The following is a 23,078-nucleotide window of genomic DNA, read 5'->3' as shown; positions in this document are numbered from 1 at the left end:
CTCATAAACTACTGGTGCAATTTTATCCAAACTTTACAGGAATGATCAGTACCAAGGCTAGTTGTTTCACTGTCTGTCTGTCTGTCCGTCTGTCACAAAACTTGTCCCGACTTGAAATTGGCCATCATGAGACGACACATGATCACTGATCGCTCTTGTTTTTTTACTCAAAAACTTTTCAAGTCACTGACATAGCTATAGATGACACAGAAAGCCCTGACAGCTTTTTGTACATGAGAGTGTATATAAACTATAAATTAGTATCAAATAAATCATATACATGTAGACCACTCATTCATAACACTATGTAAAGTTAATATAATAAAGGTATTATTGTTATTATGACATTTGGGTAATCACCTAAGCCATTAATTTATAGAAACAAGGAAGTTAATAAAAACCTATCAAGAATGTAAATGGCTGACATTTACAATACAAGTATATATAATAGGTTACAAATAGTAAAAAAACCTTTTATGTCATTATATAGATTAAAGTTCACACAACATTCATTTGTTTTGTGATTAGTAATTTTCGTCACCGTAATGAAATGAATCATCTAGATAATGTTGAATTGTAATAATATTGTTGGATTAACTTTTGGAAAAGGAGTTTAACCTGTAAAATGTATTGGTAAACAAAATAAACTTGTTGGAAAACAAGTTAAGTCTGTAAAATTTGTTGGAAAATGTGTCGAACCTATTATACTTGTTGGAAAATGAGTTAAACCTATAAAAATTGTTGGAAAAGGAGTTAAACCTATAAAAAATCTGTTGGAAAAGGAGTTAAACCTGTTTAACTTGTGGGAAAAGGAGTTAAACCTGTAAAATTTGTTGGAAAAAGAGTTAAACCTGTAAAAATTGTTTTAAAAAGGAGTTAAACCAACAAAACTTGTTTGAAAAGGAGTTAAACCTATAACAAAATGTTGAGAAAGGAGTTAAACCTATAAAATTTGTTGGAAAACGAGTTAAACCTATAATAATTGTTGGAAAAGGAGTTAAACCTATAAAAGGAGTTAAACCTATACATAATTGTTAGAAAAGGAGTTAAACCTGTTTAAATTGAAGAAAAAGAAAATAGAAATTTTTGTTCCAGAGATTAAGCAAATGATTTGTAAAGGTCTATTTTTAGAAATGAATAAATTCAGTGTGGGTATTTACCATTGCTTTCGTCTTTTGATTTCTTCATGTTTATTTAAGAGTTAAATGTCAGAGATGAAAGATTTTGTATTTTAAATTGAGTAAAATACAATTGACAAGGAAGTGTAGGCCAATCTAGAGGTTGATCGCTATTTATTTGGCATTTACAAACAGCTTTTTAATAGGATAGTTGCGTTGTGTGTATGATTATTTGGTTGAATTAGATATAATGGAACTGGATTTAAAATTGGATATTTTTTCCTTTTAAGAATTGCAAAATGAGACTGACACTAATTAGCTGAGATATAGAAAACAATTAAATTTTGAATATTGACAGCTAAATTATATTAAATAGTGACATAGAAATAAGATGTATTTAAATGTACCGGCAATCCTAGATTACGGTGACATTAAACAAAAAACAGTGATAATACTCTTAAAATAACTCCTTTGTTTTATTTGAATATTATATCAGTGGTGTTTAAAGACTTTGACTGTATATACAAAACAGTTACAATTAACAGACATGCCTTTAAGAATAGGTAAAAAGAAGAAGAGACAGTCTTTCTGCTCAGATCGTTTAATTAAAGATCATTCTATAACACATTGTCCTTGCGATTTGTATTGTCCCGAGCCATCGGTGAAACTTGATGAGTTCGGGGCAATAAAGGAGGTGTGTGTGTCCGGGGAGACACTTCAATGGAGTAAACATTGTATTTTACACATATGTGAGGTGACGGGACTGTCTCCCAGCTCTCAGTTCATGTTCGATGATACAGGCCAGGATTGTGAGGTGTAGTATTGTATTGTATCTTATCATGTTGTATCTTATCATAACATATTGTATTGTATTGTATCTTATTGTATCTTATTGTATTGTATCATATTGTATCTTATCCTTTCATATTAAATCATATTGTTTCTTATCGTATCTTATTGTATCATATTGTATCTTATCATAACATATTGTATTGTATTGTATCTTATCGTATCATATTGTATTGTATCATATTGTATCTTATCCTTTCATATTAAATCATATTGTTTCTTATCGTATCTTATTGTATCATATTGTATCTTATCATATCATATTGTATTGTATTATAGTATTGTATCATATTACCGGTATATATTGGATACTTTCAGAAATATATTAAGAAATGACAAAAGGACAAGGTGGTTACTACAATTATGTTTCTTGAATAAAAAATACGATTTCCAATTTATTTCAAAGTATATTTCTTCACTGTCTTTGCATATATTTCTGTTTAAAGTGCCCCAGCTCATTTATGTAAGAAATTCAAATGTTATGTTTTTAGACCTTTAAACCTCAGTGGAGTCCCTTTAATAATGTTAATTGTTTTCTTACCTATTCTTATATTTGTTATAAGGATTTTTTTAACAGGTCACACATGGCCCTAATATAAAAAGTTGTTTTCATATATATTCAGAAGTGCTAGTTTATATTGCATTTTAACAACCATTTATTTACAGCCATATAACCTGTCAAGAATCTTTCAAACAAATTACTCATACAGTGCAATTTTCCTTAAGTAGAGAAAAATAAAAATAAGTTTCTTCATACATGTAGCCATGTATATATTTAAATAAACATATGATTATCCAATGAAAAGCAACAATTCAAACATGCTGTATTATAAATGACATTATAATAATGTTCAGATAATATTGAATGTTTTTAATGTTCATATAGTTTTTTAATCATCTTTTTTTTTTACATTCTTGGCTCCTTTGTAGATAGATATCGTAATATATATTACGTTTGTTTGTTTTTTGTTTGTTTTTGGGTTTTACGTCACGTCGACACAGTATAGGTCATATCGCGACATTCCAGCTTTACTGGTGGAGGAAGACCTCAGGTGCCCCAGTCCGTGCATTATTTCAGGCACGAACGGGCACCTGAGTAGAACCACCGACCTTCCGTAAGCTAGCTGGATAGCTTCCTCACATGAATATATTACGTACAAACTGCATTTTTTCTTAAATGCAAAAGAAATTCAGGTATTAAATTGATTTTAAGATAAGAGAATATCTGCTCTTGAATTCAAGGGTTTAATGCTTTAAAGATTTTATGTGATTTACATAATGATTTATTATAACCTGTGAAGAATGATAAAAGATTCAGCAGTAAAAAATACGAGGAGCAAAGTCCAGATCTTCTTTTTATCTAAGGTAAGGAGCAAATTTCAATAAAAAAAGTTTCGAAAACTTTGTTTTATATTTGCATTTGTATTTAATCATTGTATTTTATTTTCTCTGTACACTTTAAAAACCTGTTTGTTATTCTTACAAGATGATATAGTTGATATCATCATTTGATATCTTTGGTCTAATATCAGTACAAAAAAAACCCGCAAAAACTTCAATGATAATGCGAATAAGTTGTGGGTATACATAGTAAGATTACAAGCAAGAAACAGGACTTGTCTAATTTTTACATTTTATCTAAGGTTTAACTATTTGAAACTTAAATTTTGGAATTTGAGACAACAGGAAGTTTTAATGTCAATTTTTCATGACAAAAGTACTTGTTATGGTTTTAAGATTTAATTTCCTCTGTTTGTATCCTCAAATATGGTCAGGTTTATAAATCATTTAAGGTATTATCACCCTAACGGGCACTATAAGGAACTGAAAAAATTATATCATAGGTCAGATATATACCTTAAAGTACACCTGTATGCAAAATTTAAACAAACTTTACCATACGGAAATCAAGTTATGGCATAGAAGTGCACCTCCACCAGTAAAGCTGGAAAGTCACCATATGACCTATACTGTGTCGGTGTGACTTAAAACAACCAAACAAACTATGCAGAATTGATAATCTTGTACACGTACAATGTATATATAAAGTAAAACAAACTAGAATAGGTTTCACTGTGATATTTTAATCTCATCATTTACATTGCTTTACTTTATGCTTGAAACTTGCTAAATGAAAGGTAGTTGAACACCTTAAATATGAGATTGAGTTGTAGTTATAAATATCAACTGTGTTGACTCACTTAATCTATTTTTAGACCAGGATGTAATATACATTGTAGCAAATTATTGTCAGATTTTGATAGGAAAACTGCTTATCTCTTTTTACTCAACTTTACTAACATAACAGACTTGTATTGCTTTGATTTTTTATCATCTTATCTTTTTGCCTGCTGGTGACAACTGTTCTAACAATGCAACCAGTGCAGACCAAGATCATGGAGCACAGCTATGCCGTCTGCACTCAGTTTACTATTCATTCAGTACATATTTTGAAATTTTACACTAAAAGTGATGATTGTAAATTCTGCCCACAATTAGGGAAGAAAAAGTCCATTTAAGATATTTAGCCTCAGGTAAGGATAAAAAATCAATATAGCCTTTATAGTACAGTCAAGTAACCAGTTCCGGTACAGGGCCAGTGCCAGTTTCTTTAATGCCGTTTTCATTGAAATATTACTGACTTTTGAAATTTTTGTTGATAATATAATGCAATGTGTGTCTAACCATCTATTGGCAGGTCATTTTCTTATGAATTGCCGTTTATCTAGAAAAACGACATTGAATGAGTTGGAACAGGTCTGTTGCCGAAACTGAACCACTGGTAGTAAATGTTTATTTTAAAATGCTAAACTTGAGCTGCTTAATAGAATAGTTGTCTCCAATATTTTCTCCATACTCCAGATAATGATGCTATGGATTTGATGTTTAAATGCTACTTAAGTGATTTATTTGCAAATTGTCCTGTTTGATATAATTTATAAAGTAAAAATCTATGGAAAATGATATATTTTCAGATATGTCTTAGTGCAGTTTTGAGCCCAAAGAAAGGCGACTTTAGTTACCAAATCCGTGATAAATTTTGGCACGAATTCAGTCACAAAAGTGGTGATATCTGGCGACATTTTTTCTTCAAGTTTGACGAGGAGGAGGAGGAGAAGTACTGGGAGTTGGAGGATAAAATAAAAAACATCCTTCTGCTTGTGAATAGTGTTGAAGGCTCTAAGATAAAGAAAAGTAAGATGAAAGTTTGTACCAAACAATGGTGTATATCAGTTTGAGTTTAGTTTAAACAGTAGTTAATTCACAAAATGATATGCATGTACATTTTAAACAATAGGGAGGATATAAATCGCCAAAATACATAAATATCACATTATTTCTTGTAAAATTTAGAAATAGATAAGTAAATATATGTCCATAAGGTTTGCATTAGCTATAAAGGTATTGTCTATACAATAAATACTAGTTCTTTTTAACAGAATTTGTTTTGCTTAAGCTTAACTTCATTAAAAAATAGGCACATAAAAATACCACTGCAATGACAATCATTTTAAAATTTAAGTATTGTATGTTTATTTACCAGATTTTACAGTAATTAATTATTTTATTCTTACCGATAATTATTTGTTTTCTTTATTATCAGTTTAACTTATCTTTTGTCTATTTGATTATATAGCCTACATTCTCCTTGCTGTACAGACCAATTTAGAGAAGAGAAAAAGTACATTAAGTCATAACAGAAACAGCAGATTGTCCTTGTATAACCTCAATTTAATTGGAGAGGGTACAATCACACCTACACACTCTGAACAGTCATTAAGTAGTGATGAAAACTCTCCAGTAAAGGAGGACAGAAAAAGTCCAGAACACTTTTCATTAACAGATCCATTTGACCTTGCTGACTGGTCACCACATGGTCATGAAAAAGAAGAAAATAAAGAGAACAAGTCTGTGAATGATTCAATACATGACTCAGCAGTTTCAAAAAGTATAAATTATTTGTGTGACAGTCTGCACATTCATCCAAACGAACTACCACAAAGGTTAGAATCTATTCTGAGATCTGCTCAGGTTAATTCAGAAGAGAAAAAGAGAAAGCAATCGAGGCACTCGGACATTATAACTGATTGTTGTATTTCAGAAGATAATAAAAATAGTCCGTTTGTACGTGGAGACAATATACCTGATGGGAAATTAGTAATAAATACGTTTCAAAAGAATGAATCTGCTGAAAGACTTGCCTCAGAATTCTTACAAACAGAAGAATTATATATTCCAATGGGATTTGTAGCTGGAGATAATAAGAAAGCATATCAGAAAGAAGAGGAGAATAGGACAGGTATGGCGCAACATGGTCAAGCCAATCCTAGATTACACAGAGCGCAGGAAGTTGCTCAGTTATTGCAGACTGCTATTAATAATACGGATCTGGCTCGTGCCGAGGATTATGCGAGACAGCTTGCAGGTGATGAGAATGTGACTGTAACAATTGATGTTAAACTGAGGACACATATTCCAAATGAGAGAGATAAAGATTTTGAGTGAGTTTATACATTTACATTTATAATAATATAAAATATAAACTTTTGCTTTGCTTAACGGTGCACCAACACATGTTAGGTCATATTGTGCCATAAACAGGAAAGATGATTTTGGCTAACCCCGGGTGTTACAAACTTAAAAAAGCACCAGGGGTTAAAACTACATCACCTGCTCAAGGTAAGAGATACACAGACTTAAGTAATTCAAACCCATTTAGTTGCCTCTAAGGCTCTTACGCTCACACAGGTATAAATGGTGGCTGCAATTCTGATGCCTCAACCGTTAAAGGAAACCTTTCAGCTACAAGGGGGTTATATATATACATTTTGTATTTGGCAAAATTTTGCTTACATATCCTATCTTAATTGATAATAAGGGTATGTTTTATAACTAGATTGTTGTTGTTCATATGTATTTATCTCCAAACAAAAAGGACATACTTGTCAAGGGAGATAAGGAATTTGAGTAAGTTTACTTATTTAAGTAACATAGCATGAATTGTATTTGCGTTATATAGCATCTGTATTTTTAGGCATTATTGTTAAAAATGCCTTATACAAAATCAGCAGGTTAAGGGTTAAATTAAGAAATTGGACAGTTTAACATTTCACTTACTGGTGTGGGGTGTCCTTAGCCTAGTGATTAAGGTTGTTGACTTCAAGCCACTTGCGCGTCACTGCTGAGGGTTTGAATCCCGCCTTTGGATTCTTTTATGTGAGGAAGCTGTCCAGCTATCTTACGGTACGTCAGTGGCTCTACTTGGGTACAGAGGGGTATCTGAGGTCTTCCTCCACCAGTAAAACAGAAAGTCACCATATCACCTTTACAGTGTTGGTGCAGCATAAACAAATAACAAAAAAATAAATTACTGATGCACATCTCCAATCTTACATTCTGACCTCTGAAATACAGTATGTGTTTACTTTATAGGGGAATAATTGTTTTACAGTCATGTGTTTTGTCTTTATTTCAGTTTAAAGGTGAACATTGAGGACAAGGAATCATCTGGAGGCACTATTACGCTAAAAGTTAAAGCTTCTGATACAATAAGAGATCTCAAAAATATGGTAACAACATTCAGAAAAGATTTAATTATGATAATATTAGATTTCAAAATACATTTGTTAAAATCTAGATAAATGTTACCACCAGACAGTTTATATACATTTATGTCCTGTCAGTTTGTATAATTATTGTGGTTTATATACATTTGTATTATCTTATTGTCAGTCAAAGGTCTATACATATTAGTTATAAAAAGTGTGGGGTTATGTCCACTCTATAAAATTTAGGTGTGGGGTTTTGACGTGTGGGGTTTTGTCTGTCTTCCTTGTATTATTGTTTGTATATTATATTGGGGACCTTTCTGTAGAAAATGTGTCAGTGTTAAATCGATACATATGCATGTACAGTGTAATAACTGGAGTGCAGGTATTAGTTACCTGCACTCCAGAGCATTCCCATTGATTGGCTCATTTTTCTTGGAGTTTACTTATTTTCACGGCAGAGAAAGGGATAGCAATAGAAATATCATATTCAGATGCTCGTTCATTGGTTACTTTTTTCTGGAGATTCATATTGTGATAACAGGTTTTTATTTTAAAAAATCAAAACATTTCGGGTTTTTTCGAATACAATATATTTGTATTTGTTTTTCAATGTTCGAATATTCGGTAGTGTTTCGAATATTCAAATATAATTCCCGGCCCTAAAAATAACACACACAAAAAACAAACAATAAAAAATTGTTTAAAGATGTTTATTAATCAAAATGATAAAGATTTAAACTTATTTTTTTCCTTTAATTTCCTAGATGTTACGAAAACACATGTTTCCACTGGAGGTTCAGTACTGGATCATTGGTAAACGAATACCACAGGATAACGAGACACTGGATAAGTGTAAGATAAAGACTCACGGTTTTACGGCATTTCTTTATCTTATCTCAGCCAAGGCTGCTGGGATCAACAAGGAGGACTTTATGAGACAAAATGTGCCTCACAAAGCAGGTATGAGATCTTGTAGTTAAGGTGTAGTAGACATGTATCGCCACATGCCAGGGCAAGTGTTCAGATTTTATGATTGTCATGCTAAGCCTAGTGTTTAAGAACTTATTTTTAATTTTAAGGTGTAGTATGAAATGGAACATGCTATGTTAAGAGTTTAGAATGTAAATTTTAGCAGTAGTGTTTAGTGTCGAGATTTTATGTGAAGTGTTTAGTGTCACATGGCAGGACAAATGTGAATATTATAAATGTAAGTTGTACAGTTCAGTGTCACTTGCCAAGGTAAGTCTTCAGACTTCATATGTGGTGTTTAGGGCAAGTGTTCATATTTTATAATGTAAGATGTAATGTTTAGTTTTGCAGTACAGGGCATCAAGTGTTCATATTTTATAATGTAAGATGTAATGTTTAGTTTTGCAGTACAGGGCATCAAGTGTTCATATTTTATAATGTAAGATGTAATGTTAAGTTTTGCAGTACAGGGCATCAAGTGTTCATATTTTATAATGTAAGAGGTAATGTTTAGTTTCGCAGTACAGGGCATCAAGTGTTCATATTTTATAATGTTAGACGTAATGTTTAGTTTCGCAGTACAGGGCATCAAGTGTTCATATTTTATAATGTTAGACGTAATGTTTAGTTTCGCAGTACAGGGCATCAAGTGTTCATATTTTATAATGTAAGATGTAATGTTTAGTTTCGCAGAACAGGGCATCAAGTGTTCATATTTTATAATGTAAGACGTAATGTTTAGTTTCGCAGTACAGGGCATCAAGTGTTCATATTTTATAATGTTAGACGTAATGTTTAGTTTCGCAATACAGGGCATCAAGTGTTCATATTTTATAATGTTAGACGTAATGTTTAGTTTCGCAGTACAGGGCATCAAGTGTTCATATTTTATAATGTAAGATGTAATGTTTAGTTTCGCAGTACAGGGCATTTAATGTGATGCATTAATATCATATTGTTTGCTAAAAAGCAAGTATGTAATACTAGTATTAATGTATTGTTTGTATAAGTTGTGTCTGGTTAATAGTTTATTTTATAGCTTACTTAAGAACAATTTGAAATGATTAGATATATAAAAATGTAATAAGATTAAGCTGTTAAAGATAAGTGTTGATAATTGAATACACATATGTATAACAAGAGTATAATTCATTCCATGATGTTTAAGTAATTTTCTGCCCCATGAGATAACTTACTATAAGAAATTCTGAATAAATATTATATATTGTCATTTAATTATTTGTTATTAAGATTTAGCTATGTCGCATACACCGAAAACACCGGCGCCAAATCCTGAAATGATTCCAACACATGGCAGATTAGGATCATCAGCGACACCACAGTCCGGTGCTACCAGTTCAGCATCTACTGGTAAACCAAGAATGGTAAGCTTATAGATATTTTCGAAACCATTTGTGCTCAAACTTTGACACTTTTATGTGAAGGTGCAAGTAACAGAGTAAAGAGCCAAACATTTGTGATATACTTACTGTTAGATAACATTTCATGTAACCACAAACAATATTATATTATTATAAACATTCACTCTACATTCATTTCTTAAAGTCGGACATTTACATTTTTTCACTCCTTTTATTATGGTTGTAAGAAATATGATACTTTTAAAAAGACTATAACATTTAGTTTTTACCCATCAAACTCGTGACTTTTTATCAACATTGGTTGGACATTGGAGCCTAACGCTGGATAGACACTTGAATGTAGTTGAATAGGAAAGTTTTTTTTTAAAATGTTGAAATCCAACATCAATCAGATGTCATTAATGACTTACATGTAAATCAAACACATACAATGTTTTTCAACATCATATTCAGGTTTTTACGTTGTGACATATAGTCAATTGTGATCCAACATTGATCTAACATAAGGTGTTTGCTGGGTAATGTCTTGGTCATGTGATTTAAATAGCATCATATAAATTTTATAAAGATTCATAACGGGAAATTTTAATAGTAAAATATCTTTAAATTACACTTTTCCCTAACACAAGTACTTAATACTGTTTTTCCCCCCTATTTGTAGGAGCCACAAACTTTAGATCCTAATATAAATATATCAGGGAGAAATGAAAAGCGTACTCCAGAGAAACTTCCTGTAGCGCAGGGATCGAGAGTGAAGTACGAACATAACGCCGTTCAGCAGAGTGCCGAGGAAATTGTACACGGTCTTGCTGCGATCGAACCTCAGTTAGGAGCCTACATGGAGCATATAAATGATACGCCATATGGGGAGTCAAGACAACGGGTACCTGTCATGCATCCTGAAGAAAATGAGGAGCCTCAGGTATAAAATATCTGTTATTTCTGTTCCGTAATGCATCAATATATATTCTTCATATTTGATATTTATTCAAGGGCAAGTGAATTTGCCTGTTTAAATTGCCTGATCAGATATGCCAAACTGTAACATCACTGCACAACAAAACATTGTTTAAGCCTTTTCTGGTTTGAAAATTTTAAACTTTTAATTATATTTTCTAAGATATTTTGTTTCATGATTTGTAAAAGTTAACCAGATTTTATTTAAAAAAGCCTTTTCTGAAGCCCGAAGGAATTAACCTTCCTTAAATATTATGCATCTGGTCATTTGCATGTCTGTGTCTGCAATTTTATGTCCGCTCTTTATTTTTTAAGTAGATGAAAATCGAAACTACTAGGTAGTATCCATTACTCTTAACATAAGAAGACAATTTGCAGAATTAGTTTGGGGCTTTGTCAGGTCAAGGTCACACTTAGTCATGATATTTTGTGTCTGCCTTGTATCTCTTACCCTAAAAGAAGGATATTAAAATTGTAGAGTAGAAATGTTTATAATGTTAACATAATGAGACAATGTGCAAAGCACATTCTGGGGCTGCTTTGGCTCAAGGGTAAGGTTGCACTCCCTTATCAGATTAAACAATTTTGTGTTAATTTTTTTTTTTTAACCAATATAAGGCAATTAAAAATATTTGACAGAAATGTTACTCATAATGAGACTATGTGCAGAACACAGGTTTGGACTTCCTCTGGCCAACGTCAGACTGAAACATGAAATGTCTTTTAAGCTCTGTTATTACTGTATTTAAGTAAACTTTAAAATTGACCCTGGCCCAAGGTCTTGTAGTTAACATGTATATAGATTAATATAATTACAAGAAAACATAGTGGAAAAGTACAATGTCCAGAGCTAAGATATTTGGCATGTATCCTTGCCAAGAAGACCTCATCAAAACTTTTATGATTCAGGTACCCGGGGGGAAAATGTACCCACCCTCGCAGTTACTTTGTATCAAAGATATTTTATAAAAAATACCTGTTTTATACTCTGGATTGTATTTTGTTCTGGCAAAACAGGCAAAATTTCAGTAATTTAGATAATGATTATTAGTACTAAACATTCAGTCTGAACACTGTTTTTTGGTTTGTGTTCTTCAGCAAGGATGGGCGTGTCCAGCATGTACATACATCAACCAACCAACACGTCCTGGATGCGAGGTTTGTGCCAGTGACAGACCTGCTGATTATGAAATACCATCAGATTACCAATTAACTGAGGAAGAAAGAAATCGTATGGAGCTAGATGCACTCATTGAAAGAAAAACAAGAGAGGTAAAGTTAAAAATTCAGTTTATAAAATGTTAGTTACAGATAAAATGGGAATTAAATAATTGTTCTTTTCATCTTCCATTTATAGATTTTATAGAACGTCTTCGGAAACTCGTGTTAACATAAAGAAATTTGCAACATTTTATAGTAATATTCAGTTGGACAAGATAGTTACACAATCAAAACATTCAAATTATTATGCAAGGAAGTGTTGTAAATTGTCATGGTTGCTATAGCAACGGGTTGTTGTCAGATTATCTCTCCTGTGTTGCAGGTACCACCGGGCAGCCAGGACAGAAAATACGACAGCGACTCTGAACGTGACCTTGACAATTTATTACAATTCCATGATGCATTGCAAGACACGCTTCAAAGAATGCCATCTAGTAGGTCGCCACAGCACAATTCTCCAAGATCTGTTGAAGCGACTAATTTCAGGCGTGGTTCGGCAGGGGAAATAGACTCGGATAGTGAACATATTTATTCTTGATTAGAAGAAACAGTCAATACGACACTTAATGTGCTTGTCCATTTTTAGCTCACCTGTCACAAAGTGACAGGGTGAGCTTTTGTGATCACTTTTCGTCCGGCGTCCGTCCGTCCGTCCATCGTCCGTCCGTCGTCCGTCCGTCCGTAAACTTTTGCTTTAAATGACATCTCCTCATAAACCACTGAGCCAATTTCATCCAAACTTCACAGGAATGTTCCTTTGGTGGTCACCTTTAAAAATTGTTCAAAGAATTTAATTCCATGCAGAACTCTGGTTGCCATGGCAACCGGAAGAAAAATCTTTAAATATCATCTATTAAACAACCCTAAGAGCTAGAGCTTAGATATTTGGCATGAAACATCTTCTAATGAGTGTCTACCAAGTTTGTTCAAATTAAAGCCCTGGGGTCAAAATTGGCCCTGCCCCGGGGGGTTATTGATTTTCCCTATATGCATATAGTAAAAACTTAAAAAATCTTCTTTTAAAGAACCCAAAGAGCTAGAGCTTAGATATTTGGCATGAAACATCTTCTAGTGAAAGTCTACCAAGTTTGTTCAAATAAAAGCCCTGGGGTCAAAATTGGCCCCGCCCCAGGGGGGTCATTGATTTTCCCTATATGCATATAGTAAAAACTTAAAAAATCTTCTTTTAAAGAACCCAAAGAGCTAGAGCTAAGATATTTGGCATGAAACATAGTGAGTGTCTACCAAGTTTGTTCAAATAAAAGCTCCGGGGTCGAAATTGGCCCCGCCCCAGGGCGTCATTGATTTTCCCTATATGCATATAGTAAAAACTTAAAAAATCTTCTTTTAAAGAACCCAAAGAGCTAGAGCTAAGATATTTTGCATGAAACATCTTCTAATGAATGTCTACCAAGTTTGTTCAAATAAAAGCCCTGGGGTCAAAATTGGCCCTGCCCCAGGGGGGTCATAGATTTTCCCTATATGCATGTAGTAAAAACTTTAAAAATCTTCTTTTAAAGAACCCAAAGAGCTGGAGCTATGATATTTAGCATGAAACATCTTCTAGTGAGTGTCTACCAAGTTTGTTCAAATAAAAGCCCTGAGGTCAAAATTGGCCCTGCCCCAGGGGGGTCATAGATTTTCCCTATATGCATGTAGTAAAAACTTTAAAAATCTTCTTTTAAAGAACCCAAAGAGCTGGAGCTAAGATATTTAGCATGAAACATCTTCTAGTGAGTGTCTACCAAGTTTGTTCAAATAAAAGCCCTGGGGTCAAAATTGGCCCGCCCCGGGGGGTCATTGATTTTCCCTATATGCATATAGTGAAAACTTAAAAAATCTTCTTTTAAAGAACCATAAGAGCTAGAGCTTAGATATTTGGCATGAATTATCTTCTAGTGAATGTCTACCAAGTTTGTTCAAATAAAAGCCCTGGGGTCAAAATTGGCCCCGCCCCAGGGCGTCATTGATTTTCCCTATATGCATATAGTTAAAACTTAAAAAATCTTCTTTTAAAGAACCCAAAGAGCTAGAGCTAAGATATTTTGTATGAAACATGTTCTAATGGGTGTCTACCAAGTATGTTCAAATAAAAGCCCTGGGGTCAAAACTGGCCTCGCCCCGGGTGTCATTGATTTTCCTTATATGTGTATAGCAAAAACTTAAAAATCTTCTTTGAAAAAACCCAAATAGCTAGAGTTTAGATATTAAGCATGAAACATCTTTAAGTAAATATCTACAAAGTTTGTTCAAATAAAATCTCGGGGGTCAAAACTGGCCCTGCCGCCAGGGTGTCGTTGTTTTTAACTATATGTGTATAGTAAAAACTTAAAAATCTTCTTTTAAAAAAACCCAATGAGCTAGAACTTAGATGTTTAGCATGAAACATCTTCTTATGGGTGTCTACCAAGTCTGTTCAAATAAACAAATAAAAGCCCTTGGGTAAAAATTGGCCCAGGGGGGGGGGGGGGGGGGGCTATATACAGGTGAGCGACCTCAGGGCCATCATGGCCCTCTTGTAAAAAGATGTGCAATTGATGTATCTCTCATAATCTGTTTACACTTAATGTTTCTTATATAGGGCAGCAAGGATTATTTTTACTTTGTGATTGATGTATCACTCCTTTTTATTACAGCAAATATATTTGTACAATGTATAAATGTTTTGAAAGTAGATGTACTGCTTATTATTGCTGAGAAAAGTAAATGGAACATTTTACCATTGTTAATTTTAAAAAGTACATGTTGTTGCATTGAGTGTGACTTATTTATGTTTAAAGGCTTGAATACTTTTGTATATTCATAAAATATGCTTTTTTTCTGTTCTGCTGTGAGGTAAGATAAGAGAATCTCATTAATGTGTGTATTTTTTCTAAACAAAACAGTTTTATTATACAAGACAATCTATTATAAGGTTTTTTATTGGACCATCTTTGATGTAAGGTCATAAAAATCAACAGGAATATTATAATAAGATGTTGCAAATGAACAGTATTATCTTCACATGATATATATACATGTATATATGTGCCCTTTTCAAGTATGTTTGATTTTTTAGCTTGACTTTTCGAAGAATTAGGTAAAGCTTTTGTACCCACCCAGGTGTTGGCGTCACACTTTGGTTTAAATTTTTGTGTGAAATTTGGTATCTTCAAATAATAAAGTGAATGGATTGAAATTTCACATGCTTATTTGAGAGCAAAATAAGAGGTCACTTTTTAGGGTTATACCTGTAACATGGATTTTGACAGAATTATAGCTCTTTTTGAACTTGGACAACTTTCTATATTATCAAGACTCTGGGTTACTATCAGGCACTGAGAATAGTTGAGCATTCTGTCCTACTGACAGCTCTTGTTTATTTGTTTATTGGAGCGAGTTATACAGCCATATTTGTAATGATTTGTGCATATGAAATAAATGATTTAATAAAAGTGATGTACAATGCTTTTATGTAATAAATGCAGTCAAGTGAGTTATTGTTTTAGCACTATCCTCCTTTAAGTTAGAAATACAAAAATGAAGTTTAACATTATAACCCTTACTTATTCTGAGAGTGGTCACATTGGCTATTGCAAACAGCTTGATATTAGACCACACAAAATATACCTCAGCATCTTGTCAAGAACCAATCATTTTGATAGTCACCCTTTACTTTATTTCAAGAAAATTCAGATAAAATTCTAAATTTTAACAGAATGACATTTTTAGCAGATGTCAATTTGCCTGAGCACTCAAAGGGCAGTTTGATACAGAGCAGTTATATTAGGTATTGACAGAAGTCTGTGTAGCTTGGAAGATTTCTTTGGCTCAAGTAGTGAATGTCCCTAATTTCAAATTATTTCTCCCTCATCATGTTGGGATCAAATCCTGCTAGAAATATTCACATTCTTTCATGTGATGAAGTTATCTAGTTACGATAAGGAAAGTTTGGGGATCATCTGAAATTCATTCTTCTGTCTGAAAATAGTGAATGATGCTGCAAATAAGGTTTTCCTTTTGAGGTATTAAGGAAAGACAAAGTTCCATATGAACTAAACACTGTTGTTATACATGTATGTTTGAGTAAAAGATGAAATGACTAAAAGGTGACCATTATGTGTTCAAAACATGTTAAAGCCTATTCCAAAATCTACAAAAGTATGTTGAATTTACCTGCATTTAAAAAAATTAATCTTTAATGTCAAAGTTATTATGGGGCCAAGTTTAAATTGTTATTCAGTATGTCAAAATGAAACTCTTGTCAAAATGTGAACATTCTAGCTTGTAACATGATAAGGCCATTGCAGTCAGACAGGACAAACGTAACATGCTCCCAATCTGTTAATTGATGCTTAGCCATCAAAATTTATTCAGGTGGTTTTGACATTGAATTCTTTTATGTAGGGAAACTAATTGGATGATGTACACATGTGTACTAAAGATATACAGCACCGTAATAATTTCAGAGTTGCCAGATAGTTGTTTCGAATATTAACTCTGCTTTAACTACAAACTTAACAAGTTAAAAGTGTAATTGGAAGACATATTTAATGTTCATTTTTTTCAAATGACTATCTATACATGTATATAAAGGCATCTACACATGTACATGTACTTGAAACTAACTGCATCATTACAAGTTACTATAAAGGCATCAATACATATAACTAAAGGCAAACAAAGTTTATTTTACAGATTTATACTGACAAAAAAAACAACAACAAAAAAACAACACACAGTGGCTTTCTAATTGTATGATTGAATTTGCTATATTACAACTGTTTTTTGTTTTTTTACAAAGATGCCAATGGCAAAGGAAATTTGTTGAAACAAAATTAAATGGTAACCTATACTATATGAGTTATAGTAATATTTAAGCATTACTAGTAAATGTATTTCATAATTAATCTGTCCTGCACAGACAGGAAGACTGGCTTAGCTCTTGAGTTGTAGTATCGGTCAGCAATTATTACTGCTCAGGGTATAAAGAGTTGATGCAGAACAAAACAATGAGTGACACTTCCATTTTCAAGGTATAAAATTTTTTTTATTTGAGAGGTATCGTCCCCCGTGCAATAAGGGGTTAGTCCTTTTTAAACAAAAATGGATTAAAACCATAATGGGAACCGTTTTTTTCACTAAGGTGAAAACCCATTTTTCCCCTAAGGAGTTAACCGTTTTTTGCACAAGGTGAAAACCGTTTTGCAAAGGATTTTAACCCAGTTATGCATAAAATGAAATTTTACTTGAAAGATGACAATACAAAAATTAATTTCCCTTTTATTCAGGCAGCAGAGAAGGAGAGAATATTAAGGGAACGTGAGCAGTTGAAAAATTTTGCGTACCTCCGGGAAGTGGATGAGCAAGATCTTATCCCAAATAGAGAGGCATTTACCTGCTCTATCTGCTTTGATGATTATGATGCAGGAGAGGGTGTGGTCCTGAGGGAATGTTTACATTCATTCTGCAAGTAAGATATTTAGGGGTATCTCCTGGATATGTGGTTTATTCCAGGAATACATGCAAATGTTTTAAAGCTCATTAATTATATATTTGAAGTAGAATATACAGAGATAAGTTTTACTCCTTGAATTATGCAAAGGTATCTTGGATTTTATTTTGTATTATAATGTAAATAAAATTAACAAAGTATACCTATCTAAGTCAATATAAGATATAGACAATTCTGGTCAAAATCAGCTCCATAACATTACACTATACAAAATATTAGACATCTATATCTGAATACTGAATAAAATCAGATGAGATGAAGAGATGAGTATTTCTAAATTCAAAAACATCAACTCCAGGTTTTCAATCTGAAATGAATGTTATTTCTGTGAAGGAGAAAAAATATTTTCCATTTATACACTGTATGTTGTTTTTATTAAGAGCAGCTTGAGTTTTTATAAATTACTAAATATGTAGAGTCCAATGCAAATAACTGATCGTAGTGCCTTTAAAGATTATTTTTGTTCCGGAGTGTTATGCTCAACCCATGACATTGAAGCTCTTATTTAACAATTAAAAGATGTTTTAACATTGAAAACGTAGAAAAAATGCCATAAAAAAGGTCCATTGTGATGAATTTAAGTATTATGCATGACATTAAGTTTGCATCTGTTAATAGGGACTGTCTGAAGGATGCAATACTGTATAATGAGGAACCAGAATTAAAATGTCCATTTGTTGATGCGGACTATATGTGTTGTGCTACATTACAGGAACGTGAGATCAAAGCTGTAAGTAGTACACTATATCATATAATATTGTATATTAACAATAAGTAAATAAGATTGTATAGTAAAATCAGTGTTTTCATTTTTATCCGAGAGAACAGATGTGCCAAAACAACCGATTTGGCCAAGGGTCAAGTCGGATAATTTTAATCCACATGCTGAAAATACAACCAACTTTAAACAGCATTTCAACAGATTATACGGATTGCTAATAAGTTATTAATGGGAACCCCTTTATATTATTTAATTTAATAAAAGTATTTATTTATTTGGTGGAGTTGGTAAAATTACACCAGTACTGTCAAGGTCATATGATTACAAGGAGCTTCATTGATTGAAGAAGACCACAGGTGTCCCTTGATGCATGATTTCAGATGTAAGCTGGTTTAAAAGAAGAACCGACAAGCTCTTGTTATCTGGCTGAAGAGCTTCTGTTTCCGATGTCCCTTGTGGAATTTGATTTTGGGCCACTCAGTAATAGTGAAGAACAAAACAGAAACCAGAACTAGTTTACAATGGAAGCCCATACAAGAAAATGTTTTTGCAAGAAAAATCACCACTGATGCAAAAATTCTGAAAATACAAAGAAATGAACTTCTGTCTTCAGAATATACATGTACTTAAATATTAGAATGTGTGCTTTTTACAGCTTGTTGGCCAGGCTGGTTTTGCGAAGTATTTAGCACGTGGATTAGCAACAGCTGAGAGTCAGGCCCAGAATAGTTTCCACTGTAAAACTGCTGATTGCCCTGGATGGTGTATATATGAGGACCATGTCAATTTTTTCGTTTGTCAAGTATGTGGCAAAGAAAACTGTCTGACTTGCAAAGTTATTCATCAAGGTAAGCTTAATAAAAAGTGATTTTTTTTCTACCGTACAACTTCAAAAGTAAATGCCTGTAACATGTTTCAGTATTAGTAAGAGAAATGGAAACTATTATTCTACATGCATGTTTGTTTTATAATTATTTAAAATGTTTATTGAGTTTGAATAAGAATACAAGTAAATTCATGAATGCATCACAGCTTTAATTACCGATAAATGTAATTTATCCATTCATCATTTTTAGGGAAAATTTTGATAATAACTCATTGAATTGCAACCAGTTCAGACTACCATCAAACGACATGGTCAGTAGTTCTCATTACTAAATTGGAATGGTAGTGTCAAGAATGACTAATGCTCTCTGATCAAACTTTATTCAATCAACTTTTTAAATGTAGGTAGGTTCTGAATTCCCTGAAATTTATAATGAAGTGTTTCAATTTTTAAACAAAGCAAGTAAAAATTGACATTAATCATGAAAGTGTAAAGATGTACACATTTGTAAAATGTACAAAATTGTAAAGCTACATTATAAGGTTTTCATTTTTAACAAATTTCTTTTCCTTTTAAGGGATGAATTGTAAACAATATCAAGAAGATTTGAAGGCAAGAGCTGTGAATGACAAGGCAGCCAGTCAGACACAAATTATGATAAAACGTATGCTTGATGATGGAGATGCTATGAACTGTCCCCAATGTCGGGTAAGGTTTTACACCCCGCTATTATGACTAATTTGTCAAAGAATGTTTTTTTCTTCTTATTTCAATTGTCTTGCAATCCGAAAAATAAGACCACCCTGCTATTACGTAATGCAACCATTTTCTTCAACCACATATCAGTTTAGGATTGATGGATGATTATATGCCAAATTTTTTCAATCATTAAAATATAGGTGTTATTTAGATATATATGTTTTTAAATAATTTACATGTGTAAAACATGGATGGGATTATTTTATGTATACTGACATTTGCCTGGACATTTTCCTGTGAGGTTTTTTACGAAAGCCGTAACTGAATAACAGAGAAGTTCAAACTTTGATGAGCTAAATACAACTTTCTCTCAATTACTACAGGTAATTATCATGAAGAAGGAAGGGTGTGACTGGATTCAATGTTCTATCTGTAAGACAGAGATTTGCTGGGTGACTAAAGGGCCAAGATGGGGACCTGGGGTATGTTATTATCACTTGTTATTTTTAAGTAATAAATCCAGAAGAAAATATAATATATAATTATAATACATTTTGTACATAAAGGATCTGAATTTGTTTGGAGTTACATGTAATGTTGTATGATACCTCAAATGAAATACATGTATATTTTTTGCAGTAAAAAGTATGTCAAATAATAATATAAATTTACTTAAAAGTATATAACAATCACAGGTGCCTGACATCTAATATCCCCATTATACCTTCTTATATCTATATATATATAAAGGGGTAGAGTAGGGGTGTGTGTGTTTGACGTCAGGCACTTGTGATTACAATAAACAATTTCATATTCCAGGAAAAACAAACCTCAGTATTAATCACTGTACCATTTTATCAGCAGTATACAATAACATGTAAATTAAATCATCAATATCAAAGGAACCTTGGAAATGAAGTGTTTTTAGATAAGTATGTCTGTCCGAGTTATAATTATTTCAACTACATGTATGTGACAAATAGTTTCTTAGATTAACTGCAATTCATGATGTTGAAATTTTATCATTTGATATTTTTCACAATAACAGGGAAATGGAGATACAAGTGGTGGATGCAGATGTCGTGTTAATGGAGAAGTGTGTCATCCTGACTGTAACAATTGCCACTAGTGTCATCTTTTAGAATGTGTGTAACACATTTGTGTGACCGTGACTGAAGTGTCATATTCCATGTATGTGATATATTGGTGTCAACCTGACTGAAGTTTCATATCCCATGTATGTGGCACATTGTGTCTCCCTGACTGTTAAAACTGCCAATTCTTTCACAAATTGTGTTACTCTTTTATACCAATATATAACACTATTATAAAAAGATAGTTTTACAAGTGTGTGATTTTTTGATTTTTCTAGTCGGAAAATGAGTGACAATTGATACAATATTTTACCCAACACTAATTTCATATCTGTTTTAATGTGTGTGGTGTTTTCTTTTACTAACCTTAGACTTCATTTTCAAGTAACTTATATTTGTTTTTTTTTCTTGTGATCCATCCACATACTTTAGTCTATGGCATCCTTAGTCAGTTAACTAAACGTTTATGTGTATTCTAGGCTTAATGAGGGTCCATCTGCCCTTTCAGGCACCGAACTAAATGTTAAGCTGATATCCATTTATACAGATTTGCATGTTAGGATGATCATTAACTTCTTGTTATGTGTGGTGATAATTTATTAGATTTGACCTTATTCTCAATGATCAATTATCATAAACTTGTTTTTATCTTGTAAAAATGGTACATGAGATAATACTCATTGAAGTTATGATTGCTTGTGTATGGTTTATAATAGTGGTTTCTTTAAATTATGATTTTATATTTATATTTGCAATCCCTATTTATTTCAGTAATGTATAATCATAATATTGAATTCATGTTATTGAAATTATGTTTATATATAGATTATGTTATATAATACCTACAAGTTTTCTGATTTTCAACTGAACGAATATATACACCCTGAAATTTACTAGATGCTAGAAAACAACTTTACATAATCAACTCAAGCAATACAACCCGTCAGAATAGCACACTTGTGCAATACTTTCTATTTATTTCATTTAATTGGCTTTGTTTTAACTTAATCATTACATATTTCTATATTACAATATGAAGTCTACAGTGCAATTTAGTCCAAATATTTAGACGTAAACCACGGATTTGAAGCTATTTTTTAAAATTGGTCAAATCTGCATTTTCCGAAAACATAAAACTGTAAAAAAAAAAAGAACATGCAATGTTTTTCAATGAAGGACTACAGTACAATATAGATAAAAGACTATGATAAAATTTGAGTGCTTGTAGGTCTTACATAAATTAAACAGCAACACACTTTTTATAATTATTTTTACTATTTACCATTTGTATGATTATTATTTGATTAAGCACTGTTGTATAAAGCATCCTTTATTCAGGTGATAAACAGAAAATCAGAATATTGTTGTCATTTTATATAAATACAATAAGAAAATTCTTAAGAGAATTTTTTTTAACTTGCCAGCTTTGTTGATTGTAGATGTTGATTTTTTCCATCTCTCATTATGCATTTTTTTCATAGCAAGTTCATTTATTTATTCATTAAGTAAGTAAACACTTACCATTGGTTGGAGCTTGAGGCACATAGGGTCAAGGTCTTTTGAGGCTAAAAATAGATTTTCATATTGCTAAATATTCTTTTGTTTCTTGATAGTTGTTTCACATATTTCATAATGCAAGTTACCATTAATTAACTGTCAACAGTAACTTTTGGTTGCATTAATTTCAAAAGGTTCTAGACTGCGAGTGTAAAATTTTTTGTTTTCATATTTTTTTGCCTCACTTCTTCTTTATTAGTTTTGGTGAAACATAATAATTTTATGGCTATAATTATGGTCATTTGAGGTGTCAGGATTCATCCAGGGTCATCAATATTCTCACACAAAATGTATGAAACGGTGATTCAGAAATTCATTTAACCTTTAACCTGCCGAATTTCATAAATGGACTTGTCCAGCTTCTATATCTTTAACTGATCATTACCAATTATGCTTACATCAAAAAAAGAAAATTTGAAACTGGCCAGCCATGATCATGAATCCTGGACATACTGCATGAATGTAGCCTAAAATTATCATTTCATACCATAACTAATGATAGCCAGCTTGTTATAATTTCACAATGTCTATAATGTTACTGACAAATTTACAGTTACCTCTCTATATTATATGACACATCAAAGATAAAGAACTTAAAATATGGAATAATGTCCATCTTATAATAAATTTTGGTAATTA

General features: G+C 32.2%; 1 protein-coding gene across 1 annotated transcript; it reads left to right on the top strand.

Moving 5' to 3' along the window:
• Nucleotides 1-537: 537 nt before the first annotated feature.
• Nucleotides 538-22,018, top strand: LOC132739838 (ranBP-type and C3HC4-type zinc finger-containing protein 1-like). Its single transcript, XM_060727651.1, has 14 exons — nucleotides 538-1,932; nucleotides 4,943-5,162; nucleotides 5,605-6,469; nucleotides 7,444-7,537; nucleotides 8,284-8,479; nucleotides 9,740-9,873; nucleotides 10,532-10,792; nucleotides 11,926-12,099; nucleotides 17,319-17,500; nucleotides 18,161-18,272; nucleotides 18,919-19,111; nucleotides 19,667-19,797; nucleotides 20,172-20,270; nucleotides 20,837-22,018. Exons 1-14 carry the CDS (start codon nucleotides 1,666-1,668, stop codon nucleotides 20,915-20,917), a joined length of 3,009 nt encoding a protein of 1,002 aa, XP_060583634.1. The 5' UTR covers nucleotides 538-1,665; the 3' UTR covers nucleotides 20,918-22,018.
• Nucleotides 22,019-23,078: the final 1,060 nt, after the last annotated feature.

The sequence above is a fragment of the Ruditapes philippinarum genome, unplaced genomic scaffold (genome assembly GCF_026571515.1).
Source record: "Ruditapes philippinarum isolate M1 unplaced genomic scaffold, ASM2657151v2 ctg1401_1_1_1_1, whole genome shotgun sequence".
NCBI lineage: Eukaryota > Metazoa > Mollusca > Bivalvia > Venerida > Veneridae > Ruditapes > Ruditapes philippinarum.
The sequence above is the reverse complement of the archived record's forward strand: the minus strand, read 5'-3'. Positions and strand labels throughout refer to the sequence as shown.

Coding starts and splice junctions, on each gene's coding strand:
- LOC132739838 (XM_060727651.1), top strand. CDS start 1,666: ATGCCTTTAAGAATAGGTAAAAAGAAGAAGAGACAGTCTTTCTGCTCA. Junction 17,501..18,160: donor TGTTTACATTCATTCTGCAA/GTAAGATATTTA, acceptor ATCTGTTAATAG/GGACTGTCTGAAGGATGCAA. Junction 20,271..20,836: donor GGCCAAGATGGGGACCTGGG/GTATGTTATTAT, acceptor TCACAATAACAG/GGAAATGGAGATACAAGTGG.